Source organism: Colletes latitarsis, chromosome 12, assembly GCF_051014445.1.
Source record: "Colletes latitarsis isolate SP2378_abdomen chromosome 12, iyColLati1, whole genome shotgun sequence".
Classification (NCBI taxonomy): domain Eukaryota; kingdom Metazoa; phylum Arthropoda; class Insecta; order Hymenoptera; family Colletidae; genus Colletes; species Colletes latitarsis.
Window position 1 is genome coordinate 23,540,139 of NC_135145.1, and position 27,399 is coordinate 23,567,537.

Sequence of the window (27,399 nt, forward strand, 5' to 3'; positions counted from 1 at the left end):
ATCGTTGCTCCGACGCATCTGTAAACGAGAGGACTTCGGAGGGATTGGTAAGACAGTGACACAGTGCTGCATTCGTTAAATTATTTTTTTTATTGTCCCATACAAGGTAAAAAAAAATTTTACAGCAAGCGAAGCGTCGAACCAACGTTTTGGAAATTATTTACAACCGGTACGGAACTAAATTTATTCCGTAGATCAGTGAGTTATGGTCGGCATGCTCGGTGAACCCACCACGTCTATTATATCGGCCTTGACCTCGGGTTCCGTTTTCGGCAACAGAGCGGGTGGTATCGTTAACGTCTGAAAATTCAATATTAGTAACAATGTATCGCGAATAAACAGATTTTTAGCGACTTACCTTTCCAGGAGCTAAAGCTTCGTATTGATGCCTCAGCGATTGCAATTCGTAATCGCACGTCGACAGTGCGCTTCTAAGTTCGTAGTGTAAAACGATATCGCTTCTTAATTCGTTAAATTGCTGGCATATTTGTTCGGTGGGTGGCGGGTTCAATTCTAGAGAGATAAAAACGCGTTAATATTCAATCGAAAAGAAACAATATAAATCATCCAAATTGCACATACCTAGTCGAAGTTCGTTGAGCATTTGTTCGATACCCTTCATTTTCTTTTGACCTAAACTACTTGGCAACTTTATTCTCTGAGAACGAAGAGAAACACCGCTATTTTTAAAATCTGGAAACTTAATTCCGGCTGATTCCACTGTCTAAAATTTTCATTCGTATCGTACGTATATATTAATATAAACATTAAATAACACGCAAAGATAAACGGGTATTATGTAGAAATTACTTACATGAGAAGTATCAGTTTTATTTGGTCTATTTCTAGCAGCAGCTCCACTCTTTTTTGTTGGTTTTCTCTCGTTTTTTCTCGGATCTGCTTGATGATCGGCCGCTGTTATTAATTTTTGCAAATCTTGAGTTTTCCTGTCCCTCTCCTTTTTCCTCTGTTCAATTTTTCTTAATTCGGTCAATAACATTTGTTCTTCCTCTACTTGCTCTGGAGTTCTTTCAAACAACTTCTTTAATTGTTCTTTCCTACGTTTTTCGTGTTCTGCATCAAATATATAAACCTTATCAGAATGACTCTTTGCCTTTGTTAAAGCAGCACACACTTGGTAATACCTAAACATTTGTAGTTATTTTTATAAGTAACAGGAAGTAGCAACAGATGTAGAAACATTCAATGTATACTTGCCTTTCTTTTAAATCCTCCACAGTCCTTGCAGGAAACTTTGTTCTATCCCATCTATCCTTGATTATAATAAACCTCAGATCAAATCTTCTACACAAATCAAAGAGATGATCGGTCTCTGCTCTGGTCCAGCCGTTCGTAACCAAATGCTGAACGTATTCTGCATTTGTATACGTAGGAATAGGAACCTTTTTATTGAATTTGGCAAAGGGATATTCTTTCCCTGCGTCTGCAACTCGTCTCCAATGATGAAAGAATGCACCGTCCGTTCTAGCAGGATTAGTGAACGATGCCCATTTCCATGGCCTAACCTTTTTCATACCAAGCTTCGCTCGAACTTGCTTATATCCTTTAGCTGTATCCGTCGGAAACAAGGGTGGTACATCGTTGTTGTCCTTGCACAACAATGCAAAGACTTCACGGTGCATGCCTTCTGGCCTTTTCGGTACTTTGTATTCATATTTTTTCCGATTTTTCTTATCGCTGCCTATAATCGATTCCTTCGTAAGCTCGCTAGTAGTCGGCACTTCGATATCTAATATATCGCGTACGTCAGCCATTCTGTCAGTTAACGACGAACTTTTGCTTCTGTGGTTTCAATGTTTTTACCTTGAGGTTATGTATCACGGAAAAACAACACTCAACGAATGCATTTTCATGTGTGTGTGTGTGCAACAAAAAATACGTGTTAGTTACGTAAAGAAAAGGTTAAGTTCCGAATACTGTACGACTACGTTTTCCTTATATGCAGCACATAGTTGTTAAATATTAACTTTTAATGCAATTGACAGGTTACGAACTTCGCGAACAGCCATGTAGCTTGCATGTAGTGACGTCACAAACTGCACTGCACTGATCAAGGGATAGTGCAGCCTGTGCAGCCAACGTGAGGGGAATTTCCCCACCTATCACGCTCTGCTGATTATAAGTATAGAATAATGCGAATAATAATATTGCAATACGAAATCCGATGATTTTAACGATATATGATCGTCGATTGGATGTAAGGTGTAATTATTAGGTTAAACAACAATGCATTAGTAATCCTATATTTATTTATAGGAGATTGTACATCTCAGGTTAATGCTTAAGCTTAACAAAGATATTACACTTATAGAGAACTATTCAACACATTTATATACAAATCACATTAGTTCAGTTCTTTTATAGAGATAATAAATAAAATGCTCATATTTTTATACGCTAATTAGAAAAGTATCCGTCGAAATTCACGTTTAAACTTCTATTACTATTAAAAACAATTAAATGTACAATGAACCATCCGCCGGACCTAGATATCTCATAGAAATAAGTATTACATCGATCAGTGTCCAAACACCGAGTCCTCCAAAACTGAATAATTTACCAATTCCCTCTTGCCAATGACCCAGATAGAATCTGCAATTTGTGTAAGTAAAAATAAAATATTCTCACTGTATGGTTCAAGATTTGTTATGTAAAATATATACCGGTCAGCTCCAAAACCTCCTAGAGTAATGCTTAAAATTAAGGCAGTGGACCAACGATATCCTACAGTCCAATTGCACAGTAAGTTTTTCATAAACTGTCGTCTTCCCAGACATAGTATGTCATTATTTACTGTACAATTTGTTCTATAATATTGTCGAGGTGATGCCACAGAGCTGCAAGAATTCTTTTGGTGACATTCGTGCTCCCAATGTTCTGTTTGATAACAATAACGGCACACATATTTTTTTTGGAAGGTTTGCTCGCCCTTGAATTTCAATGTGTCAATTATTGTCTGGTATTTTGAGATTGTGTGATATTATAATACTTACAACACAATCAATATGTTCTAAAACAGAACAATTGGCAACATACATTGCTCCATATATACAACTTGCATTTAAATTACACTTCAAACATTCTGCACTTAACTCTGAACAAGCAATACCGCTTGGGCATAACCTTGTTGTTTCCTCCTATGAAGAATAAAATTTTTCAATTGTTATTTTCGTTACCAAAAGAATATTGTAATTTTTGTACCACCTTTTTGCTACTGTATGCTGGTGTAGAATTTGCATTAGCTTCCTTCAATGCATAATTAATCATACTATCTGCAAACAAGTTATTATACAGTGAACGTTTAGCATTAAGAAACAATTAGTCCTAAATTTAAGTTAACTATAATTTACCATAACCCATGGAGGCCTGTCTCACGGTAGTCGACAAAATTGCCAGGAGAATAAAAATTACATTTCTCGAATTAATCCGCACAACATTCATTATGAAAAACATTTAATCGATCGAACTGGTCCTTGACGTACACGGAAATTCGATAACTTTTTGATTACTCATGCATGGAAAAGCATAGTTTCCTTGGTCCAATTCATTCGTTTCAAACGTAATACAAAATTTATAAAACACACGAATTTACATGTTTGATGTTTGGAAAGCACTTTCAAGATCGCATAACCTATTAAGTATATGCAATTGGAAAGTAAATCTAAAACAACTAAGTCTTGAATTCGAATTAAATCAAAAAAATACAACGTGTCTATAGAAACTCATGATCTTAGACTAATCACATTTGCAACTTTGACGTTATCTAAATTTCTAGAAACACATCAGTAACTTATTCTCAATGTGAGGAGCATACGACATATTCTGACAAATTTTATTTAGGATATGTTGTTAATTTAAATATCTTTATCCTACTGCTAGAATATGTTTTTACATAGCAATCACATGAAAAACCTAAATGAAACTAACAATTTTTCGATCTATTATATTTGGCACGTCATCTACCTCTGTACAGAACGAACTACTCTTCGTATGCATTAATGTGTGTTTTGTTGGGTGTTGCAACATATTGTTTTGCGATTTTAATGACAAAGTTTACGTATCTTTGTTAGAATCCTCTATAATTTACTGATAAGAAACGAAAGATGAAAACTTATATAAAAGAAAGTATCGAATAGAGGACAGAAGATCAAAGAAATGAATACGTGACGTATGACCTTGGTTCTCGACAAAAATTCAAAGAAACTTTCAGTCTCCTCGAATTTGTCCATATTTTCATGCCTATTGTTTGTAATAATTATTAATTAACATCAGGCAATAGTTGAAATAATGTTCTATAGCATGTGCTGTACAAATAATCGTTTTTGATACTCTTTCGCGTGGAATATTCATTTTTTGGTCGAAGAAACGAACATGTGATTTACATGTCTGACCTTGGTTCTCGTTAGAAATTCGAAGAATCCTTCAGCCTCCTCGAATTTGACCATATTTTCATACCTATTGTTCGTAACAATTATTAATTAACATCAGGCAATAGTTAAAATAACACTCGATAGCGTGGGTTGTATAAATAATTGTTTTTAATATTATTTTGCGTAGAATATTAATTTTTCGGTCAAAGGCACGGTTAACCGTTAATTGATTGGTGAACTCGCCAAGGACGGTCATCCCCACCGCTTGAACTCTTCCGCCTGAGGCTAAGCTGCACGAACTCTCTCTCTCGCTCTTTTTGTTCTAGGCTGGCGGACATGACGGAACCTCGTAGGTCTACGCTCCACCTTTACTCGCCACTACTGACCACTGGCCGAGCACTGGACAAATTAGGTGACCACTACTGACCACTGGGCAAACACTGCTCAATTGTAATGACCAATACTGACCATCAGTAACCAGTAGTGACCAGTAATGAGCGAGTTCTGAATCTCCTCTGTCTAATTTCTTTTTCGACCTTCAAGCGTCTGTTGGGCTTGAATATGGGGTTACATCTTGCTTTTACTTCTCTGGTTCCATTCCATATTTTACTACTGGTTACTTGTTTGGTTTGTCCGACGTAAAATCTGTTTCACTGATATCTCAATCTCCAATTTCTTTCTTCCTTTTCGACATTCAAATGTCTACGGAGCTTGAATCTATCGTTCTGCCTCGCTTTCATTTGCCTGATCTTGTTACATATTTTTCGTCTGGCTCCTTGTTTGTGAAAGGGGTTTGTTCCTCTATTTTATTCTTGCTTAAATGTTGCTTATTGTATATGTTCCGTTAACTAATCGCAAATGCAAACTTTGTTAGTTTCAGCTTACTTACAGGCCATCGTTGGACATCGTGGGACATCGTGGGACGACAACGCAAGGACATCGAGGGATTTTTATCTCTAAGGCTCTTAGAGTAAAGTTAGTTTTAAGGCCGCGATACCAAGCAATTATTAACTTAGCTTCTCGTTCTCTCGATTCGATCCTCGGATCTGCTGTACGGTACAGCATCGCGTCGCGTCTCCCATAATTTAGCTTCACCCCTTTTTAAACAAAATAATTGCTTGGTACATTTACTCCCATGTATGCGTCTGCGTATATACCAAGTAATTCTTTACCAACTAGCTTCTCTCGTTCACCCGTTCCCTCGTTTCTTCGTTCCGATCACCACTGCTTCCATGTAGAAAGCAAGTGATCGGCCGTTTAGCTTGTCCGAAGGGTCAGTTGCCGTCCTCTAGCGAGACGATCCAAGGGAAAGGGTATTTCGGCCTTAGAGGGGATCAGGGACTGTTCCTGTCTATGGTAGCCCCGACTCAGGATCCCTCTCTCTGTCAGACATCCCGAGTTGGGTCCATTTGGCTCCCAACAGGCTGCTTGGGGGAAATGGGGAACCCGTGTCGGGTGCGTCGATTCCCTTACCCTTCGATCGGACTTGCCAAGAGGCAACGAGCTGACTCTTTTGACCAGTTACTCGGTTCGCGTGTCGCGTCTCTCGTTCCTTGCACTATTGCATGGTGCATCGCGTCGTATCGCGTCGCGTCGCGTATCCCACAATTTAGCTTCACTCCTTTTTCAATAAAATAATTACTTGGTATAACTAAACTAGAAGATCGAAGGAACATTGCTTCCTTCTATCTCTCTAGTTTAGTAATTTAGTTTCTAAGGATGTAAAAGGGAGATCGATGGAACTTTGATTCCATCTATCTCCCTTCGGGTCTCCACTCGCAGCAACCTCCACGTGGTGAGACCTGGTAATCGGTGTCACCCACGATAGAAAAGCTTTTCTATCGTGGGTGACAGCGAGCTAATGGCTGCGAATTTAGAATTATTTCTTGATATAATAAACGAATTTAGATTTATAGTTAGGCAGGTTATTCTTATTTGAAGACAAATTCTTTCGAAAACTCTTTCAACTCTCTTCGTTGGTTGTGCATCTTTTATCGATTGCACTTTCGTTTGTTTCTTTTTCGACCAACGATCGTTGGTCACAGAAGATCTTTATTAATGGAGGGTGGTTGGGTCTCCATTCGCAGTAACCTCCTCGTGGTGAGACCTGGGTAATATTATTTACCGTTTAATTAATAATCGTATCACTCTTAGCTGGGTATTGCAATTATTAATTAAAAATTAAATAATATTAGCGAATTGGCTGCGATCCGCTTTGCATAGGTCATCATAAATATAGATCTTCTTCGCTAGTTTAGTTTGGATTCTCATTGATTCATCAAAGATTCTAAAGTATTGTCACAGACGGGGTATACGAATAGATCTTTCACCCGATGTATTTTTTTACAAGGTCCACTCGTAAGGTATTCGTTACGTTACCATATTGGATAATGTACCTATGGTGTAGGTAAATGCAGAATTGCATCGTTTTAGTTCGGACACACGACTGCAGATGGTGGGTCGTGGGTGTTGCACAATCGCGTCGCGAGCGTCGTGCAATCAGTCACGGCTCATTAAACGCCCAACCGTTTAGTGCTCAGTGTCCTGCTAATCTATTCAACCTGTTTTTGCACAAAGGAAAGAAAATCTCCTCGGTGCAACGAAAGAGGTAATTCAACATACCTTTCCTCACACTACCGAAGGTTTTCTTTGAATTGAAATAAAGAAGCAAGCGACGTGTCTCGCGGATGCATCAACAGTTATAAATTTCGTATTCACCGCTTGTCGACAGAGTCGCCACTTGTCCCGCGTTTCGTAATCGTGTGTCGCGCAAGTGAACTCGTTTTTCAAAACGAAGAGAACCCTTTTGCAATTTCGTGCATTGTTCGATCCATCGGAAAGGAACGATAGAACATTTTCGAGTTTCAATAGAAAAGTGTAATTGTAGTTCGCGATGCGCGCGAGTCGGTGGGAGGGAAAATACTCGAATTCGAAACGGTCAGGGCCGTGTGGCCCGGTAACGAGGCGAAGGTGGTTCGCGTGTTCGGCACTGGAACGCGAAAATTCGATTAAAGTTGACGCGCATGGGCCGAAGGAAATGCTGTTTTCTCAAATTTCCCGGAGTCTGTCAGGTGGCACCACGGCGTTCACCGGTCCGCATACGGAGCAGTGCGATCGCTTTTTTAGGTTATAAAAACACGGAAAAGCTACACTTTGTCCCCGCGCAGAGATAAAATATTGTCAGACGTAAAGACAACGGTGGCCCGTTTTGTCGTGCTTACCTTCCGTGAGATTTCGTGAGTGCTTTGAGCTGTGGCGGGCGGTGAGATGGCTGTCTCTCTCTCTCTTTCTCTCTCTCTGTTTTCTACCTTCTTACTGTTTCTTTCCATATATATTTATATTTTATTTCCTTTCTCTTTATTTGGTGTTTTCTAGATGTTCCGCTGAATAGATGTTCTCGGATACCTGTACATCGTCGTTACGCGTACTACGTTCGCACACGGTGCATCGTGGATCAGCTCGATTACCCATTATTTAAAATTTATTCCAACGAAATTCACGGCTACCCGAGACCAGCATGGATTCTATGTTCTCCGAATTTAATTAGACGCTTGACGACAATTTTCTACGAGAAAACATACCCCGTTTCTATAAAATATATAAATAGCGTTTACTCTCGATTAAATAACATATGTTTTAATATCGGTAATCGAGATTTCGCGTGAAACGTTCGTCTCTTCGGTTTGCTCGATACTCGATAAATCGATATACATGTGTACACGTATCGAAACTGGAATGTTTATCGTTTTGGCTGTTGGGTGTTTGTTTAGCGCTGCTCCATAGCATATATAGCTGTCTCACCCGCCTTGATGTGTCCTTTCGTTTCCCGTGCTCTTTGCATCTCGATGGGAAAACGATTTTCTCTTTTCGTTTTCGTCCTGGTCGCGATAGAATCGATGTCACGGTTTCGGGGGTAGCGTAATCGATCGAACGCGATTGCCGATTAATTGCGCCGTTACTGTCTCTTCTAATTCGATAGCCCGCTGCTGATAATACGCAAACCGCCGCGATATATCTCGTTTCACACGCTCCAGAAGGAAAACCGAGCATCCATTCGCGATCAATGATAGACGATACACGCCAAGGACGACGTTATGGTTTTGGATTGTCAGCTCAACGGGGGTGGTTTATTGATTTCTCCTCGCTGTTTTCTTAGATGGACTTGTTACGTGTTGCTCCGTTCGAAATTAGGCCAAGATTCAAATTACTCGATCGTCCGAAGGGCCAGTCGCTTTTTTACTCCCCCAAAGCGACGGGGAAATTTGTTGCAAGCTAACGGGGGAGGGAAACAATCGACTCGTCCATTTAGCATGTTCTCGTCATACCAAATATATTTATTTTTAACCCCTTTACGTACGATTTCATTCCAAGTAAATTTTCAGACGTATTTAATTTGAAATCGTAAAAGAATAGATTTGTTTTACGAATGCCTCGTGAATGTAAACATGTGTTGATTTTAAAATGCAGGGTGCTCGGACACCCCTAGGAGATTCTAGAGGCCAAAATAAGACGAAAATGGAGGATACTAATTTGTCGATTGAGGCTTTGTTAAAATTATAGAAACCATGTTCTCGTTATAACCAAATATATTTATTTTTAACCCCTTTACGTACGATTTCATTCCAAGTAAATTTTCAGACGTATTTAATTTGAAATCGTAAAAGAATAGATTTGTTTTACGAATGCCTCGTGAATGTAAACATGTGTTGATTTTAAAATACAGGGTGCTTGGACACCCCTAGGAGATTCTAGAGGCCAAAATAAGACGAAAATTGAGGATACTAATTTGTCGATCGAGGCTTTGTTAAAATTATAGAAACCTTTCTGGCCACACAGTAGATGGGAATTCGGGGGTATGTCTATTCACCAAAAATGATTGTAATCGTTAGAATGTATCGCAATACGATAAATTGTAGTTTAAATTAAAAATGTAGCAGAAAACTAATTACATTGAAAAAGGGAACTGTTATCCAAATTAATATCATTTATTTGTCGATAGAAAAATTACTATTCGATACACACTGTGTAGGTTTAGGAAGGAGTATTCGAAGCTATTTCAGCTCTGCATACAAACGTTTGCTTCTAGCTATTTGCTCGGTAATGGGAAGGTGATTTCTTGGAGTATCCTATCAACGACTTCGCGAACAGGTAGTTTGAGTGTTTCCAAGTCGTTCTCCATATTTCCCGACGAGCCAGGACGGGTTGTCGCGGTCCTTTTTCTCGGTGGGTGGGAATCGCGAAACGAACGAAATTAAGCCCATATGGCGATATCGTAGGGGTGTGTGCTCGATACGCGACGCAACTGGTTGATTTATCGGTGCTTTCGCTTAGCGAAAACCAGCAAGAAGGCCGAATTGGATTACGCTGCGTGCACAAATTGCTTTATTCAAATGCAATTTAGGGGTCGCGCGTCTTTCGCAGACTGCAAAGGAGAATTTAAAGAGGCCGTTGTGTCCGATCTATCGATCTCTTCCTCTGTTTTTTTCTCAATTCTGACATCTCGTCGACCCCGCGATCTTTACCCTTACGTAACCGCGTGGCTTCGTTTCGTAACCCATTCGTGGGTGGACCGTTGAAATTATCTTAGATCGACGTACATCGATAACGTTGGTGGGGAAAAACTGCTGATTACGTCGCGATCAAACTCGTGGGCGGACCTTTGCTTTCGTCAAAGACGATTTTCCAACCATCGAAACGACATTCGATGTTTATACCTGGTACTTGGACTACAAATCGTTCTGGAAAAATTACTCTCGGTTGCGGGGGTCAATTACAATCATTTTTGATCATTACACATACCTTCGAAATCCTATCCACTTTCGAGAAAAAAAATCGGGTAGGTGTTGAAATTTTTCGAAGAAAAAAAAAATTAATAATTAATTTAAAAAAAATTATTTTCGGTTGCGAGGGTCAATTACAAGCATTTTTGGTCGACAGGCATACCCCCGAAATCCTACTCAGTTTCTAGAAAAAAATTCGAGAAGGTATGAAATTTTTCGAGGGAAAAAAAAAATTTCAAATCGTTTTGGAAAAATTATTTTTAGTTGCAGGGGTCAATTAGAAGCATTTTTGGTCGACAGGCATACCCCCGAAATCCTACTCAGTTTTTAGAAAAAAATTCGGAAGTTGTGAAATTTTTCGACCGGAAAAAAAAATTTCAAATCGTTTTAGAAAAATTATTTTTAGTTGCAGGGGTCAATTATAAGCATTTTTGGTCAACAGACATACCCCCGAAATCCTACCCACTTTCTAGAAAAAAATTCGAGAAGTTGTGAAATTTTTCGACCGGAAAAAAAAATTTCAAATCGTTTTGGAAAAATTATTTTTAGTTGCAGGGGTCAATTATAAGCATTTTTTGTCAACAGACATACCCCCGAAATCCTACTCAGTTTCGAGAAAAAAATTCGAGAAGTTGTGAAATTTTTCGACCGGAAAAAAAAATTTCAAATCGTTTTAGAAAAATTATTTTTAGTTGCAGGGGTCAATTACAAGCATTTTTGGTTAATAGACATACCCTCGAAATCCTACTCAGTTTCTAGAAAAAAATTCGAGAAGTTGTGAAATTTTTCGACCGGAAAAAAAAATTTCAAATCGTTTTGGAAAAATTATTTTTAGTTGCAGGGGTCAATTACAAGCATTTTTGGTTAATAGACATACCCTCGAAATCCTACTCAGTTTCTAGAAAAAAATTCGAGAAGTTGTGAAATTTTTTGACCGGAAAAAAAAATTTCAAATCGTTTTGGAAAAATTATTTTTAGTTGCAGGGGTCAATTATAAGCATTTTTGGTGAATAGATATACCCCCGAAATCTTGCGCATTTTCGAGAAAAAAATTCAATACGAGCGGAACTTTAAACGTTAATACTTTTTAACAAAGCCTCAGTCAAGAAATTTAGATTCTTGATTTTCGTCTTATTTTGGTCTCTAGAATCCCCCATTAGAATTTTTCCCAGGGGTGGCCGATCACCCTGTATAGCTGGCTCGAAGGACCAGGTTTAAGCTACGATTTATTCAAACGGCAACCACTCTCAGCCACGTAATATCGAAGCGTGATTCCATGATTTTCTGACGTCCATTCGGACCTCGATAATCCTCAACTTTCGAGATGCGTGACTTTTCGAGCCTTGGATCCCAATAATTTCGCGATAAATTGCCTCCTTCGTTTAGTTAAGTTTATTATAAATAGTATACTGTCTCTAACATTTAAATATTTGGTAAATTAAGGGGGGAGACTCATGTAAAATTGTTAAACTAGATATTTGACGATTTATTTAGTCTAAAGATTCGATGAAGTTTTCATCACATTCTCGAATTTTTTTCTCGAAAACGCGCAGGATTTCGAAGACATACCTATTCACCAAAAATGATTGTAATTGACCCTGGCCACTGAAAATAATTTTTTTAGAACGATTTGAAACACGTGAAGTTTCAGGGGAATCATTCATAATGAAAATATAAAATTCTCGTTCTACATGAGTCTCCCCCGTCCAGCAACTTTCAGTCGAGGTTTTCCACAAAATTTTCTCTGGAATATTCCAGCAATAAGAATATTGTCTAGCTTTGTGACGTAACTTGAATGAGACTTATACGGTCCGATATAATGGAACTTTTCACTAGATTTCACTTTTGCTAACTCTTACTTAGCCGAAGGATGATATTATGTCGTTTTGTATCATCGTGGAAACTTCGCCCATTTCCCGTGCTGCAAATCATTTCAGCGCGTAGCGCAGTTTAATGGCGGCAGTTGCTAAAGCGAAAGCTATCGCCGTTGAATATTCTGTCGCGTATAAAGAGGAGCCCGAAGCGTCGTCGCGGTGTAACTCTCGGGTAAACAGTAAATTTATTTCGATCGTGGCCATCGAACGCGCCATTTTTAACCCTCGGTTCCGCCAAGAAAAACGGAAACTGCGAAAAATATGCCGTCGAATAGATTTCGTAAACTAGCCTTTCGCGCGTAATTTAAATTCTTGGCGACTTTTTCGATCGATCCACGGAAGCAACAGTATCGGTGAATTTCCTTTATCTAGCCACGGAGGCTGATCGAGAATATTAAGTTACTCTTTCGCGTCGCGAATTTTCCAGGATCTTTATCCTCGTCTCCTTAGTTTTCCCTTGGAGGAGAAGCAAACGTTGTTTCGATCGTTCCATCGACTGGGATAAAAATTTAGGTCGCATTTATTATTCAGTGCACGAAAACCGGCGATTTAGACGCGAAAAAGTACAATTTTTTACCATCATCGGTCATTAAGTTTGTTAATCCTTGAGGATTTTCATTTATTCTTAGAAATTGTTTAAATAGGTTATTTTTTTAATTATTATATTATGATTTTAGTTAATTAGGGGGTAAGTCTATTGACCAAAAATGCTTATAATTGACCCCTGTAACTAGATATAATTTTTTTAGTATGATTTGATATGTTTTAATTTCGACGAAAAATTTGTCCCCTTACTGAATTTTTTTCTCGAAAGTGGGTAGGATTTCGAGTGTATGTCTAATGACCAAAAATGATTCTAATTAATCCTCTTAACTAAAAATAATTTTTTTAGAACGATTTGAAATTTTTTAATTTCGACGAAAAATTTGTCCCCTTACTGAATTTTTTTCTCGAAACAGGATAGGATTTCGAGTGTATGTCTAATGACCAAAAATGATTCTAATTAACCCCCTTAGCTAAAAATAATTTTTTTAGTATGATTTGATATGTTTTAATTTCGACGAAAAATTTGTCCCCTTACTGAATTTTTTTCTCGAAACAGGATAGGATTTCGAGTGTATGTCTAATGACCAAAAATGATTCTAATTAATCCCCTTAGCTAAAAATAATTTTTTTAGAACGATTTGAAATTTTTTAATTTCGACGAAAAATTTGTCCCCTTACTGAATTTTTTTCTCGAAACAGGATAGGATTTCGAGTGTATATCTAATGACCAAAAATGATTGTAATTGACCCCCACAACTGAAAATATTTTTTTCAGAATGATTTGAAATTTTTAAATTTCGACGAAAAATTTGTCCCCTTACTGAATTTTTTTCTCGAAACAGGATAGGATTTCGAGTATATGTCTAATGACCAAAAATGATTCTAATTAACCCCCTTAGCTAAAAATAATTTTTTTAGAACGATTTGAAATTTTTTAATTTCGACGAAAAATTTGTCCACTTACCGAATTTTTTTCTCGAAACAGGATAGGATTTCGAGTGTATGTCTAATGACCAAAAATGATTGTAATTAACCCCCTTAGCTAAAAATAATTTTTTTAGAACGATTTGAAATTTTTTAATTTCGACGAAAAATTTGTCCACTTGCTGAATTTTTTTCTCGAAACAGGATAGGATTTCGAGTGTATGTCTAATGACCAAAAATGATTCTAATTAACCCTCTTAGCTAAAAATAATTTTTTTTGAACGATTTGAAATTTTTTAATTTCGACGAAAAATTTGTCCACTTGCTGAATTTTTTTCTCGAAACAGGATAGGATTTCGAGTGTATGTCTAATGACCAAAAATGATTCTAATTAACCCTCTTAGCTAAAAATAATTTTTTTTGAACGATTTGAAATTTTTTAATTTCGACGAAAAATTTGTCCACTTGCTGAATTTTTTTCTCGAAACAGGATAGGATTTCGAGTGTATGTCTAATGACCAAAAATGATTGTAAATGACCCCCGCAATCGAAAATAATTTTTCCGTGAGTGGTTTGAAATTTTTGTGGGACGAACGAGTCCCGGGGACGAAAATCGTTAATCAAACTGTGCTCGAAATGGAACAAGAGAAGGGGGCCGTCTAATAACTCGTTCTCGCAAGACAGAATAGACTTGCACGGTGAATGGAGGCAAGGTGTCGTATTACGCCAATGTCCCGAAAGAGAAATCTTCCTTATAATGTTGGATTGTTATGCGAGGAAAGCTCGAGCCGTGTATAATGCCATTGTATCGTCGGGATAATAGGGCTATTAAATTCGCTACGCGAATGTCGTCGAACGATAAAAATAACCGTGATCGGTTATTAAAGCAACCCGTGACTAGTTGGATATTTTACGAAATCGAAATATATAATAATTTTCATTTCGTTTGTTTTTAATTGCTAGTCGTTAGAATTCGCATGCACGTTTAGGGACACGCATGCATACGGGAAAGAGGAAAGCCAGAATTAAAAAGATAATTAAGAGACCGGAGGACAATGGACGTTCCCAATCAAAATTCAAGGCAGACAGCATTGTGCCACGGCCTTGTACTCCGTTCCCTTTTCTTTTCCTCTCGTTTCCTCGCGAACGAGTGCATTTTTTTCCACGGCAGTTAAGGTGGACGATTTTTTTCTCGCGACGCCCACGCACTCGATCGAATTTTCGCCGATCTTATCGTTTCTCCTCTGCAGGGGGAGGGGGGTAATTTGGAAATATCGTTCCAACAAACGACGTATCGAGTCTTATCGAGATTTATCTTAGAAAATAATTGGAGGAGTCTCGGTAATTACTCGGACCGCAGGCGGGAACTAAAGCTAACAAGCTATCGAACGAGAAATAGAAGGATTTAAATGTACTGCGGAAATCGAAACCTCGTGACATCCTGCCGTAATGAGAGAACAATGTCTCGGGGAAACAAAGAGGAGTAACAATTGCCACGGTGTCTGCCTGCACATGAATTACAGTAATTGTCCGAGCAGAAAATTAAGTAACGCCCAGACCTCGACACGATCGAATTTACGAAGGATTCGGAATTTTTCAACCTTTATCGTTGACACTGTTTTGAAAATTGTTTATCAGATTCTATATATCAGACGTTTTGTTCGATCTGCTCCTAATTGATCGTCGTGGTACACGCAAGATCATAAACGCTACATAATCAGATTGCCGCTGGGGGCTACGTACACCCCTCGTTCGACATCAGTTGGGGTGCAATATGAAATCGGTCATTGTCCAGACACCTCCTGAATTTTCGTTGATTTACTCTCAGTGTGAACAAATGCTAGATATTACATAATGATACAACAAGTAATATAACAAATGGATTATTGGGACCTCGAGTGGATTATTGGGACCTTTACAAGTTTAAATTAATAATTGTTTAATAGATTTCAATGTAATTTAAAAATTTATGTGGTCTTCCAGTTTATTATAGTTAAAGTTGATTTCCGTTTACCAATTTGGTGAAAATCAATATTAAGTAAAATGATTCCACTTAATAATCACAAACAAATTTCTAAAAATTCGTGCAAATATGGAACAAAATGGAGAAAAGTATTAAAGTCAATTACTTGAAAATTTATATAGCCCTCCATTGTTCGATGATTTTTTAAACGCTTAAAAGGACAGTTGATGTCCATTTACCAATTTGGTACAAATCAACATTAAGTAAAATGATTCAGTTGAAATTGAGAGTCCACTTAATAATCACAAACAAATTTCTAAAAATTCGTGCAAATATGGAACAAAATGGAGAAAAGTATTAAAGTCGATACAGTTGTTTGAAAATTTATATAGCCCTTCATTGTTCGATGATTTTTTAAACGCTTAAAAGGACAGTTGATGTCCATTTACCAATTTGGTGAAAATCAACATTAAGTAAAATGATTCAGTTGAAATTGAGACTTCCACTTAATAATCACAAACAAATTTCTAAAAATTCGTGCAAATATGGAACAAAATGGAGAAAAGTATTAAAGTCAATTACTTGAAAATTTATATAGCCCTCCATTGTTCGATGATTTTTTAAACGCTTAAAAGGACAGTTGATGTCCATTTACCAATTTGGTAAAAATCAACATTAAGTAAAATGATTCAGTTGAAATTGAGAGTCCACTTAATAATCACAAACAAATTTCTAAAAATTCGTGCAAATATGGAACAAAATGGAGAAAAGTATTAAAGTCGATACAGTTATTTGAAAATTTATATAGCCCTCCATTGTTCGATGATTTTTTAAACGCTTAAAAGGACAGTTGATGTCCATTTACCAATTTGGTAAAAATCAACATTAAGTAAAATGATTCAGTTGAAATTGAGAGTCCACTTAATAATCACAAACAAATTTCTAAAAATTCGTGCAAATATGGAACAAAATGGAGAAAAGTATTAAAGTCGATACAGTTATTTGAAAATTTATATAGCCCTCCATTGTTCGATGATTTTTTAAACGCTTAAAAGGACAGTTGATGTCCATTTACCAATTTGGTGAAAATCAACATTAAGTAAAATGATTCAGTTGAAATTGAGAGTCCACTTAGTAATCAGAAATAAATTTCTAAAAATTCGCGCAAATATGGAACAAAATGGAGAAAAGTATTAAAGTCAATTATTTGAAAATTTATATAGCCCTCCATTGTTCGATGATTTTTTAAACGCTTAGGACAGTCGATGTCCACTTACCAATTTGGTGAAAATTGAAATTAAAACGATTCGGTTGAGATTACGAGGCCACTCGAGGGTTAATAAGCGATCGAATCGTGGAAGAAAGACGGTGTGAATTTTCGAATAATAATTAGAGACGGTCGTAGAAACGTCGATAGAATGCATAGTGTTTCGCGTCAACATCCGAAGCCAAAGGATCCCCTGGCTAATTAATTATCCGACCGGCAGGGTAATTCGCAGTGCCTCGGTCGGCCCATTAATGCAAGCATGCAGTTCGAAGGGTCGTAACTGCTCGCCTAGTTACATAAGTAGATGCAAGGCAGGAGAAGGCAGGAGGCTGGAGGCAAGATCGTAGGTTTATTGATTCGGTTTTCTCTCGCGGTAGAGTTTTTTCCCTCTCCCACCCAGTAGATCCACCCAGTCCTTATCCTACCCGTTGCTTTCTGTTGCACTCCCACCCTGAACGTCGCGACGTTGGAACTAGGACGCAACCTTCGGGGGCTCTTTCCTTTCCCGTGCGGCCCTGGATGACCCAAAACGCTATCGAATTAGTTCCCCTGTATCGTCCGTGGTCCTCTTCCGCCACGGGATCGACCATACAACCGACCAACATCGAAACAAAACACCGAGGCTAGATCAGAATCACCCCCAATGGCATCAATTTTATCTTACCTTTCGAAAAATTTATATTTATTTACTTGGAGGCGAACGTTTGATCCGTTCGTTATTAATAAGGAATTATGTAATAAATGATCTATCCTCCGAGGGTTAGTAAACGTCCCCACAAGGCCAGATCATGCGTAAATCCAGTTAAATTTTCTCAGGAACATTACGAGGATAGCTTTTATTGAGTTCCCAATCGGCCACATTATGCAACAGAGGGGTTAGTCTCCCATAAGCCCTAGGCACATTCGGAAGCCCCTCGTGGGCTAAATAATAGTAATGATTTTCACCAGCTTTGCAGCTAGCTTCCTCACGAGTCTAATAACACGCTACACATTATGATTGTCGCCCATTTAAATCATGTTGAAAGTTTTAGATAACAGGCTCTGTCTACAGTCGTGTTCCCTCCGATTGCAACTTCGTTAAACGAGCCATTTCTTTTCTGGTCGAACAAATTGATCGATATTCCTGAGTATGCGTTCAACTTGATCCTTTTTACGTCGTTGGTTGTCAGTGTTGAGGGTGGAGAAGTGATATTTGACAATTTTTTTACACGTATACTCTTTAATTTCTTTAAAATGTCACTTTAACTTAAGTTTATCGACTTTGGATGAAATAATAGATGTTATTCCTTACGTGCAGTATCCTTCGTAATAATAATTATTTAAATTAAGTTTAAACTCCTTAAAAAAATTGTGAAATATCTAGTTTTACGATTTTACGCGAGTCTCGCCCCGTAAAAGAAAGATCGACGATACAAATGGGAACAGAATTCGATAGGAGTTTTGTTCTCCGAACGAGATATTTGATTAGCTCCATCGTGCACAGTCCGTTACACAAATACAGTGGCCACGTGGCGGGCGATAAACTTCAAAAGACTGCCTACGGCAGGAAGATATTAAACTTCTAACATAATGCTTGCTCTCGTTTCGACCGGGGGCCGTGTAACCAACGGAAACTCGAGGAAAGAATGCGAAAATTGCGTTTCGCTTCTTTCGTCGTCTTTGTTCGCGGAACGATGCAATTTTGCTGAAATTTTCGACCCCGTAAAAGCACCCGGAATGCACGCGTCGAAACTTTTTCGTTGTTTCGTTCGGTTCGAACGCGAGGGGGACAATTAAAATTTAGCGGTACCAAAATGGCGGACAAGAAACGCTCTATAGACGATATTTCGCGAAAAGTGCAACGAGTTTCGAACGCTTGCACTTTGAAAAAACAAGTGTAATCGTCGCTGGACTCGTTTTCTCCGACCTATCCACCGTTAAGGAACGAGAATATCCGACGTGGTCGCATTCTATGCGCATTCCAGGCTATCGACGCGATCCAGGAGACTTTCGAAACGAGTACACACGTTGCTCTCGCGACAGTCGTTTCAGTCTTTCTACATGGTTAGAAATTATCCATTTAAACGCGTTTATTGCTGGCAAAATTCACGCAGGAATTAGATAAAAAGTACAGGCTTTTAATTAAAAATTGTAAATTTTTTCGGGCAATTCTCCTGGCTCGTCTTCGTTTCTAGGGATTTAGAGAGAACGCGGACGATTCGCGGCCGATTCTGCGCGTGGGCGGGAACAAAGGTCGCCTCATTTCCTCCCGGCGCGAAAAATATCATTTTTCGAATCGTCGTGGCGCGCGAGCGGTTCGGAAATCGCGCGGCAAAACTCGCGGAGATACGTCGTAGAAGTAAATAAGACAAAGGGTTCGAAAAAGGGACTGGGATTAAAGGGATGGGAGGAGGGGGTGGGGGCGTGTGTGTGAGAGCTTTTGAAGGAAGCGACGTGTGCGCGGGAAACGCGAGAGCTCGTGTGCGGACAAAAGCGTGGCTCGAGCTTTTTTTTAATTGTGTCCCTCCTACACACCTGCTCCTCTGCTTCATTCAACCCCTCCCTCCGCCTCGACACCTTCCACGTGACCCCGTTAGTTTTTTTATTTTTATTTTTCTAGTTTTTCCTCTTTTTTTTTTTTATTTCGTCCTTCCTGAATCGGCTCGGTTTTATCGGAGTATCGCTCGACTTACCCCAAGGACGTATCGTCCGCGAAACCGGGACGGATTTCTACGGATTCTCCGATCAGGGGGAGGGACGGTGACGCGTGAATCGTCGAGATAGAATTTTATTTTCCATAGGCGTGCTATTTGTGCCGGAACGGGCCGAAAGACGATACCGAAAACGTCTACACGTGGATAGTAGAGGCATAATCTTCGCGGACGTTCGATTTTCAACGCGTCGATTCCCTTGGTTATCGCGACACGTTCTTCTCGAATCATTCCTACCTTCTGCGATTCGAGGGTGCTTGCAAAAGTAGAGGGAGCTCCCCTAGTATCGGGCACTCGAAGTTTTTTCAAATATTGCACGCCTTCTATACTGTTTTTATTTATAACTCAATAATATTGTTATAACAGTTAACCGAAACTTTGGTTAAACTTTGGAGTTTAATTTTTTAATATACTCCACCCTGTATACACAAAATGCAAAGCTAATTAAAAGAATTCCCTATCCACGATATTTTATAATTTGTACGGACACTCTAGCTTCTAATTACACGCAACAGTCTGATTTTTCTATCTATACACGCGAAACTTGATCGTTGTTTATTCTATCCCACTTTAAAGATATCGCTACTGTCCTAACTCCCCCCTATTCGAAGATACCGCGAAGTTTATTTTCCAGATTTGCAATAAGTTGAATCCTCGAGGATCGACGGCGCGACAGGGGCGAATAATTTGAAATTCAGCCTCGTACTTTCTTCCAATCGCACGAACGAGCTCGTCTTCTGTCGAGGGAAAGAGAACCACGGAGGAAAGTCACCGGTCAAGGGGAGTGAGAAAGATAGGGGGTGGATATAGAGAGGGGGGTTTGATACGTTATTACTTTTTTCCGCGCGAAACCGATACGGACAGCGACGAGATGATGATACGATTTCCTCCCGGCGGAAACGAATTTACGAAACCTCGAATCGAGGAACTGCCGGTTTATCGGCGTTACCAGTCGCTCGTGCGAGAATTTCCTGTGTTTTGGGGAGTCGTGTAAAAGTTGCATCGGGGGGATAGATCGTAAAGAAATTATGCAAACGAGAAAGAAACTCGAACAGGGGGTAGTTCAGGACGAAATTCAATTCTTGTTATTCTTGCGTGGACGTTTGACGAGTAAATAAAAGAGCGGTTTATCAGCGCAGAAAGAAATAATTATCGAGATCTCCAGTTGCTCGGTAGCAACGGTATCGACCCGTACTATCGATCCAGAGTGCACGCTGGGCTTCCTTCGGCGCGTATCAGTGAAATTAAATCAGAACTTGCTGTCAATCAATCGCTCAGGAATATGTGCTCGATGATTGTCGTTGAAAATACGCATCGACGTGTCCTTCCAGATATTCTGTTACGCGCTTATTACCCGACGTTGCTCAATAACGGAATATGTTTAATTAAATCACGACGCGATTGAAAGCAGATGGGACGCACCCGATTTTAACGAACCTGTCAACCTCATTATTTTACGAAGCAACCACTCGATATTTGTTTCCGTTCGAACGTATTACAGTTTCGTGACTTTGCAAACGACGAACATTCTCAGTAAAAAATACTTTTTCAAACGATAAACTCCGCTCTATGCACTTCCTCTTTCGTAGCTGATTTCGGCTATTTAAATTAAACATGAATCGTTACGTTTCATTTTCCGTGCATAGATCAGCATCGATCGATCCCCGTGACGCTGTCGGGTGGCTGTTTGCGAGGTATTCCTCCGGGATGGAAAAAATCGCAGCCGCGAAACGGCTGCCGTGTTAAAAGCAACAATTTCATCGACCACGAGAGTCGTTCCGGACACACTTAAAGCTCGCGTAAACGACCGGGGAAAGCTGGTTGCATCGTGATATCGCGCGAAACACGCGAGAGCGATAGTTAGGTTGGCCAAACGATCGTTTTCTTACCGCCATTTTTGTCGAGCAACCGAACCGTCGGTAATCGCTTCAGCGGGTTAATCATCTTGTAATGCACTTGACGATGGTCTCATTACGCGGATTTATTTGAGCATAAATAATCTCTCGATTTAACCAGGTGCTCCCATTCGCGTATAATTGCGTTGAACGCGATCGACGATGATCCAGGACTTCTTCGGTGTCACAGAGATAATTGCTCCGGCACTCGAACCTTCCAACATACAATCACACGCGTTTAGAGTACATCGAGAAATTAATTATCGAGCTAATGTTTTGTCGATATATTTGCGACTTTAGTTGTCGCGAGGGTCCTCGATTGATCTATCGCTGCGAATTTTTTGGCGTTTCGTCGGTTCTTTTTGCCCCTGCCGTCAACGAGAGTGAAAATCCCGCGGATTCGAGGCACACGCGGGGTAAAAAAACGGGCACGGGATTTTTATCGAAAACGAAAATTGTAGAAGAGCGGGTTTGAAGGGCGATTAAGCGATCGAAAGGGCTATTGGTCGCTCGTTGTGTGCGAGCATTCAGCAGCGCGCATCGGAGCTTGCTTATATCACCATTTTCCGAAAGCTACACCAGACACGCCCATTTGAGCGAGCAGCGGCCACTCTGAACCGTACCTCTGAAATTTATTTATTCATTTTTTTTTTTGCAATATTTTTCGTCCGTGGATTATTTTCATATTTTAATCCTCCCTTGTTATCGTTTTTTCTTAATTTTCCCCACGCGTCCCCTGCCTTTGAGCCTTTTTGTCGTTCGGTTTCTCCGTTTATATCGTTTGATCGCCTCCTACGCGTAAACCAACACGGTCCGGGGAACAGATAAAGCCCGTGGAAGCTGATTTCGAATTCTTTGCCGGGACAACGAAATCGTATTACATTCATTAAAGGCTACGGAGCCCGGCTAAGAACACAAAACACGAGGGGGTGGTAGTAGCATCGTCTCGTGCACGCGGGAAACGTATCGAGGGTGGCAGAACGTCCGAGCCGTTTGAACCAAGCCAGAAGGAGAGGACGAAAACTCTAACCGCAGTTTGTTACAAGAAGGCACGAGCTGCAGTTGCAGCTGCAAAAGGCTACCCTCCTTCCGTCTGACCTCCCTTCCTGAACCTCTGGCGAAATCCTCGACGTACTTGCGGTCCGTTCCTCCTAGTTCAAATTTCGTCTACGTCTATCTAGCGATGGCTAGGATCCGACGAAAATCTTCTATGCCAGTCGTTTTCGAGCTCTCTTAACGCCTACTGCTTCCGAACTTTGACCTATTCCGGGGGTACGTGGGTGGCCATTTCGGTACCATCGGTGACGCAGACAGGAGATAAATAGTATCTAGCAATTACGTATTTTCCAAATTGCGTGGGACGCCCTACGACGCCTACGTTCCGAAGGTGGTTGCAATTATTCCGTCGCAAGCAAATGTCAATGAGTTCTGAGATTAATTTCATAGATATCGAACCAACTCTTGTTCAACCCCTTATACGTAAAATGACGAGTCTTAATTTAGAATTAAATCGTACGTCAAGGGGATGAAAGATCGTGTGTTCAGGATTCCTTTTTTGCCCTAGCAGCTAGGTCTGTGGTTTGAATTATTTCATTATTTTATTTAATGTTGATTTTTACCAAATTGCTCAACGGAAATCAACTTTAAAGCACTTAAAAAATGATGAACTACTGCAGGATTATTATTAAATAATTATTAACGATGCACTTAAGGGTTGAGGTGAAAGTTAAGGGACTTTCTCATTGCTTTTTCGAGTGGTATGATGCAAAGACCATCGGTTTTCAACATCGTCCTCCACTACCAGGCTTTTAAGGGACTTTTTCATTACTTTTCTGGATGAGAACATCGTCGAAGCTCTCGTATGATGCAAAGTCGATCACTCTTCAACATCCTCCTCCACAGGCTCGTAGAAGTTCCCCGACCCGGAGGAAGGATTAGAAAGAATTTTGCTAGGGGTAGTTTAGGTTCCATTGTCGGGCATCTTGGCGATTTTTTCAGCAGCGGGGGCCGATAACAATCGCGAATCTCGAAGGTATCGATAAATCGACGCGAGGGTATTGGTCCCATTACTAGCGACGACCGTGTTAGGCAGGGGCTCTTCAGGTATCCAGGGTGGGGGGTGAGATTGGGCGCAGAACCGGCGTCGGTAATGGTGACTACGTCGGGGTGGTAGGTTCCGGGGGTGTTTGCAGGGCCAGGGGTAGCGAAGGAGGATCGGTGGGGGGTGTACGATGGAGGAGGAGGGGGCTGGAGAGGGAGGGGGTGCACCGCAAGCTCGTAAGTTGGGAAAAAGCCAAGGAAGGGGTTGTGCTTGGATCGTAGAGCCGGTCGAGGGCGCAAGCTCGAGGTCGTCCCTGTGCCCTCCCACTCTGTCTCGTGATAGGTGGAGCTTCCCTGGCCGCCAATACATGTTCCGGAGCCGTGTACGCTACGTGCGTAACCCCCAGTTAGTCCTTCCACGTCCGAAAACGCGCGCTCCACGCACCCGGTGCGAGCGAGCGAGCTTAGCGCGGGCTCACCCTGCTCTCTCTGCCGCGCTGCGTTGCGCCCCAGCGTAGCCGACACAGGTTAGCCCTTTTCGAAAACCGGATAATTCCGTAGACAGTTGCGAACGCGTCCAGTTAACCGGTGCTCTCCGTCGCGGACGAATCGTATCTTCGTCACTTCTTTCGTCCCGGACGCGAGACGATCGGTTCCCCTTCGCCTCGGAATTCTTACCATTTATCCCGTCGTTTGTGCACGTTCTTTATCGATACGCGACGCGTGGTGGTTTTATATGCTCGAGTAACTTGTGATGGTTTGATTATGGGGAGGATGGTCGAGGGAGCGACGAGGATACGAAATGAGGGATGAAGTGAGGAATCGTGGAGGTGCAAGGTAAATAAGGCATTACGGAATCTTACGGATGTTCGTTTAGGTGAAAGTTTTAATTAAATCGTTGGTATCGCGGTAGAAAAATTAATGAAAATACGCCGATTTTCCTGCGCTCTCGATCGCTAGAAATAGATTACAGTTTCAGCAGTTACACGACGGTCTGAAATACAATCGTCGATTAATACGAAACCGTGGAAACAGATTTCATTATTAACCCTTTAATTGGTCCAATTCATCGTGGAATCTGGCCTAATTTGCGAGGGTGTATCGATAACTGTAAAAAAGTAAAATTTTAACTAATACTCGATGCAATCTGTCGCAAAATAACCGCAACTGCATTCTCCAAACTTTGACCTGAACGATATTTAATGTCCGTAAAAGATGGCGCGTTTGGTTTGACCCATCACGTTCCATTTCTACTTTGTAGCGTTATCGCGCGAAGAGAAGCGACCATCGAAAACCCGGTTCCACAGTAACGCGATAAAACGTTGCGTGTTTCCGCGAAACAGAGCACGAATCGCGTACCAATGGATATACAGAACCCTGCAAATGTTTTCTAGAACAGTTTTGATATAATTTTTTACGAGGACAACCATTGTCCGTGTTTAGTGTGTGTGTTCTACGCCAAAATTCTCACCTACATATTACATACATCACTCTATTTATAGTTCCTTTAATTCCCACAAATGATCCACGTATCTAAGAGAATTTTTATTAAAATTTTTTACGAGGACAACCACTGTCTGTGTTTAATATGTACGTGTTGGGGGATCTAGTTATTTTATGCTCTTTTAAGCCTAAATTCTTGCCTAAGATACATCACTTCCTTTAATTCCCACGAGTGGACAGCCTCCTTGAGATCCACGATGTTCTCCACCATGTTTCACCGTTAATATTTGGTACCTTACGTCATACCTTTTATCTCTCAAATAAATAAACGAACAATAGTCCTACATCGCCTGTAGATCATCGTTAAACGATACCATCGATTCTCGTTGCCTTTCGTGGCCCCACACTGTGAGATTGAATATGATTTTTCGAACGTATAAAACGATAAATCTATCTGACCGGAAACTTTTGCACGCAACTGTATATCTTGCTCTCTGTCGATCGATTCTCTTGTCTGGATATTGCTGGCGAACGGAACGTGGCAATTAAAGATGCAACGTGCGAACGAACTCTAACGCGATGGCATTTTAATTGTTCTAAGATTGCGTCGCGTTTCAACTCTCTCCTTCGTGCAAAGCGTATTCGAGCAAACTTTCATGGCACCTTACCTGACGCGAATTAGATAAAGATTCATTTTTCCTAGAGGTGCACGTGTTTTTTAAGCGACCAGATCCTCGATTCGTGTCCATTAGCTTCGATTCTACAGGTCCCGAGCGGTTCGATCGCGAATGAAAATTAATAAGGTAGATTTTCCCAGTGGAAAACGTTTATATGGCGCGGATAGAAAGTAGAATCAGCGTTCGCGGAGCGCTCGAGGCCACCGCGAGCCGCAACACGCGTTTTTCAAAGCTGTCAGGCCTCGCGGGAAAGGTGTGCCCACAGTCCAGTCGCAAATTTCAGATCAGTCGACGTTGTCTCGGTCAATAGCCAACACGTTCCACAGGACACTCTTGTTTCAATTTTTTTGCAGCTCCTTTGACTGGGTCAGTTCTCGAGCATTAAAACGATTCTCCTCGGTTGGTTTCTTCTCGTGATTATTCGCACACAACGTCTCTCGCTCGTCGATAAATATTGGTTTTGTACTTTCTCCGCTCGTCTCGAACAAAACGAGGTCACTACTGGTGGCAGAGTTGCTCGATAGTGTCGACGGAGATTTCGAATTTTCCTTTTGATAGTTTAGAGTTCGCGCGTGTGTCGTTTTATTAATTTCGATCGCGACAGCTCGAGGCACAAAGCTAGGGAAAAGGCCCCGTCGTGAATTGGGATGGTCGAGACCTGAAACAGTGTTCCTTTCGAATTGCAGATCAAACATAAGTGCGCGCGTGTGGTTCGTATGTGTATACATGTGCCACCCCCCGTGTCAACGGTAAGCGAGAGAGAAGAGGACTGGCGCCAACAGAAGCCGGAACCAAAAAATGGATGCGACGTCACGGCGACTCATTTCCGGACTGCTTTTGTTCGCCTACACCACGTCACACCTTAGTAAGTAATTTCACTTGATAAAGCTGCTCTCGTGTGTCTCGGTTGCCAGAGAGTTGGATGCAAAACATTCGAAACGGAACGAAAATCTCTGATCCAAGGATGCTGAGTTAAAGAGAATGTTGTCCATCCTCGAGTCGACAAAATTGCGTGCGTTTTGCAAGTAAACGTCGAAAAAGCTGCTAGTTGGTACATGGTCTATCGCTTACGTAACTAGTGGCCATGTACGGGGCCAATATTCGGTACGAATCGCCGAATGTTGCGCGTCTGCAGTTTAATATTCGAGTCTTTTTCATTGGAAAAAGCATTTCCATGTTTCCACTTTGGTTCACGGTTCCACGCGATCGCCTGTGACCAACGTTCAAATATGTGGGGCTCCTAAATTTCTTTAGGCGTTTACGAAACACGGTGAGGGTAGGATCGAATCAAATTTCGCGGGCAGAGTACATTTTTATGCTCGCGCGGTTGCATACGGCAGGCGTAATTGAGAAAATCGTCGCCGGGAAACAGTATCCACGTATCGGTTAACGGCGGTTACGGTAATTTCAAAACTTTGAGCGATTTAGGCGGTAAATTACTAAGGGAAACGAGGACGTGGCTGGAAAGACGGTGGCAAATGCGTCGCCGTAATTGCATAATGGCCCTGGTGTGTTCTCGTCGAGATACGAAGCCCTGGCCTGGTTTTTATTTCAGGACTTTCACTCCACGCTACGGACTCTTCTTTCCGTCTCTCTCTGTTCTCGTGCCTCTAGCTTGCCTCTAAACTTTTCCTTATATCATTACTCGGCATCTTCGTTGCTCGTGTATTTTATTTTCTAGCTTTAACGCGTTGACTCCCGTTGGGGGTCACCGGTGACCGGCGGCCAATAGTAAAAATACGTAATAATACTGATAAATTTTTCAATAATTCCATCGTTACTATAATGGTTTGAATAAAGAACGTTGAAAAATAATTTTATTAACACTAGAACTACCAACAACTGTGGTGTATTTATTTGCACCAGAGAAATTAAAACGATGGATACTTGAAGAAATGTTTATTCTTTG

The 27,399-nt window shown here is 40.6% G+C and overlaps 3 protein-coding genes across 7 annotated transcripts in view; 1 reads left to right on the top strand and 2 right to left on the bottom strand.

Annotated features, from left to right (window-relative positions):
* Nucleotides 1–81: 81 nt before the first annotated feature.
* Nucleotides 82–2,050, bottom strand: Dmap1 (DNA methyltransferase 1 associated protein 1). The gene is made up of 5 exons (XM_076780163.1): nucleotides 1,219–2,050; nucleotides 815–1,145; nucleotides 583–724; nucleotides 359–513; nucleotides 82–300 (listed from the first exon to the last, which is right to left on the bottom strand). The coding sequence occupies exons 1-5, from the start codon at nucleotides 1,773–1,775 to the stop codon at nucleotides 196–198; spliced, it is 1,290 nt and encodes a 429-aa protein (XP_076636278.1). The 5' UTR covers nucleotides 1,776–2,050; the 3' UTR covers nucleotides 82–195.
* Nucleotides 2,051–2,248: 198 nt separating this feature from the next.
* Amx (TM2 domain-containing protein 3 almondex) lies at nucleotides 2,249–3,989 on the bottom strand. Of its 2 annotated transcripts, none has more exons than XM_076780164.1 (6): nucleotides 3,949–3,989; nucleotides 3,372–3,682; nucleotides 3,226–3,293; nucleotides 3,015–3,158; nucleotides 2,685–2,950; nucleotides 2,249–2,613 (listed from the first exon to the last, which is right to left on the bottom strand). In XM_076780164.1, exons 2-6 carry the CDS (start codon nucleotides 3,472–3,474, stop codon nucleotides 2,478–2,480), a joined length of 717 nt encoding a protein of 238 aa, XP_076636279.1. In that variant the 5' UTR covers nucleotides 3,475–3,682; nucleotides 3,949–3,989; the 3' UTR covers nucleotides 2,249–2,477. The 2 variants fall into 2 exon arrangements, with proteins under 2 accessions (XP_076636279.1, XP_076636280.1); XM_076780165.1 differs by lacking the exon at nucleotides 3,949–3,989 and having other exon boundaries at nucleotides 2,249–2,418; nucleotides 2,476–2,613; nucleotides 3,372–3,930.
* Nucleotides 3,990–7,456: 3,467 nt separating this feature from the next.
* Nucleotides 7,457–27,399, top strand: part of LOC143348725 (protein Skeletor, isoforms B/C) — a 52,919-nt gene continuing 32,976 nt past the window's right edge. For 2 of the 4 annotated variants that reach the window (XM_076779310.1, XM_076779314.1), the window contains exons 1-2: nucleotides 23,635–24,207; nucleotides 26,177–26,355. In XM_076779310.1, coding sequence (XP_076635425.1) covers nucleotides 26,289–26,355 — 67 coding nt within the window. In that variant the 5' untranslated portion in view covers nucleotides 23,635–24,207; nucleotides 26,177–26,288. Of the gene's footprint in view, nucleotides 7,518–23,634; nucleotides 24,208–26,176; nucleotides 26,356–27,399 lie in introns of those variants that run through there. The other 2 variants (XM_076779311.1, XM_076779312.1) reach the window with 2 other exon arrangements.

Bases quoted from the DNA above. Each gene is read 5' to 3' on its own strand.
- Dmap1 (XM_076780163.1), bottom strand. From the start codon at position 1,775: ATGGCTGACGTACGCGATATATTAGATATCGAAGTGCCGACTACTAGC. The intron at 1,146-1,218 runs GCAAGTATACAT...ACAAATGTTTAG, and splicing joins GTGGAGGATTTAAAAGAAAG to GTATTACCAAGTGTGTGCTG. The intron at 301-358 runs GTAAGTCGCTAA...TTGAATTTTCAG, and splicing joins AAGCTTTAGCTCCTGGAAAG to ACGTTAACGATACCACCCGC.
- Amx (XM_076780164.1), bottom strand. From the start codon at position 3,474: ATGTTTTTCATAATGAATGTTGTGCGGATTAATTCGAGAAATGTAATT. The intron at 3,159-3,225 runs GTGGTACAAAAA...TATTCTTCATAG, and splicing joins CAGCATACAGTAGCAAAAAG to GAGGAAACAACAAGGTTATG. The intron at 2,951-3,014 runs GTAAGTATTATA...TTGAAATTCAAG, and splicing joins TAGAACATATTGATTGTGTT to GGCGAGCAAACCTTCCAAAA.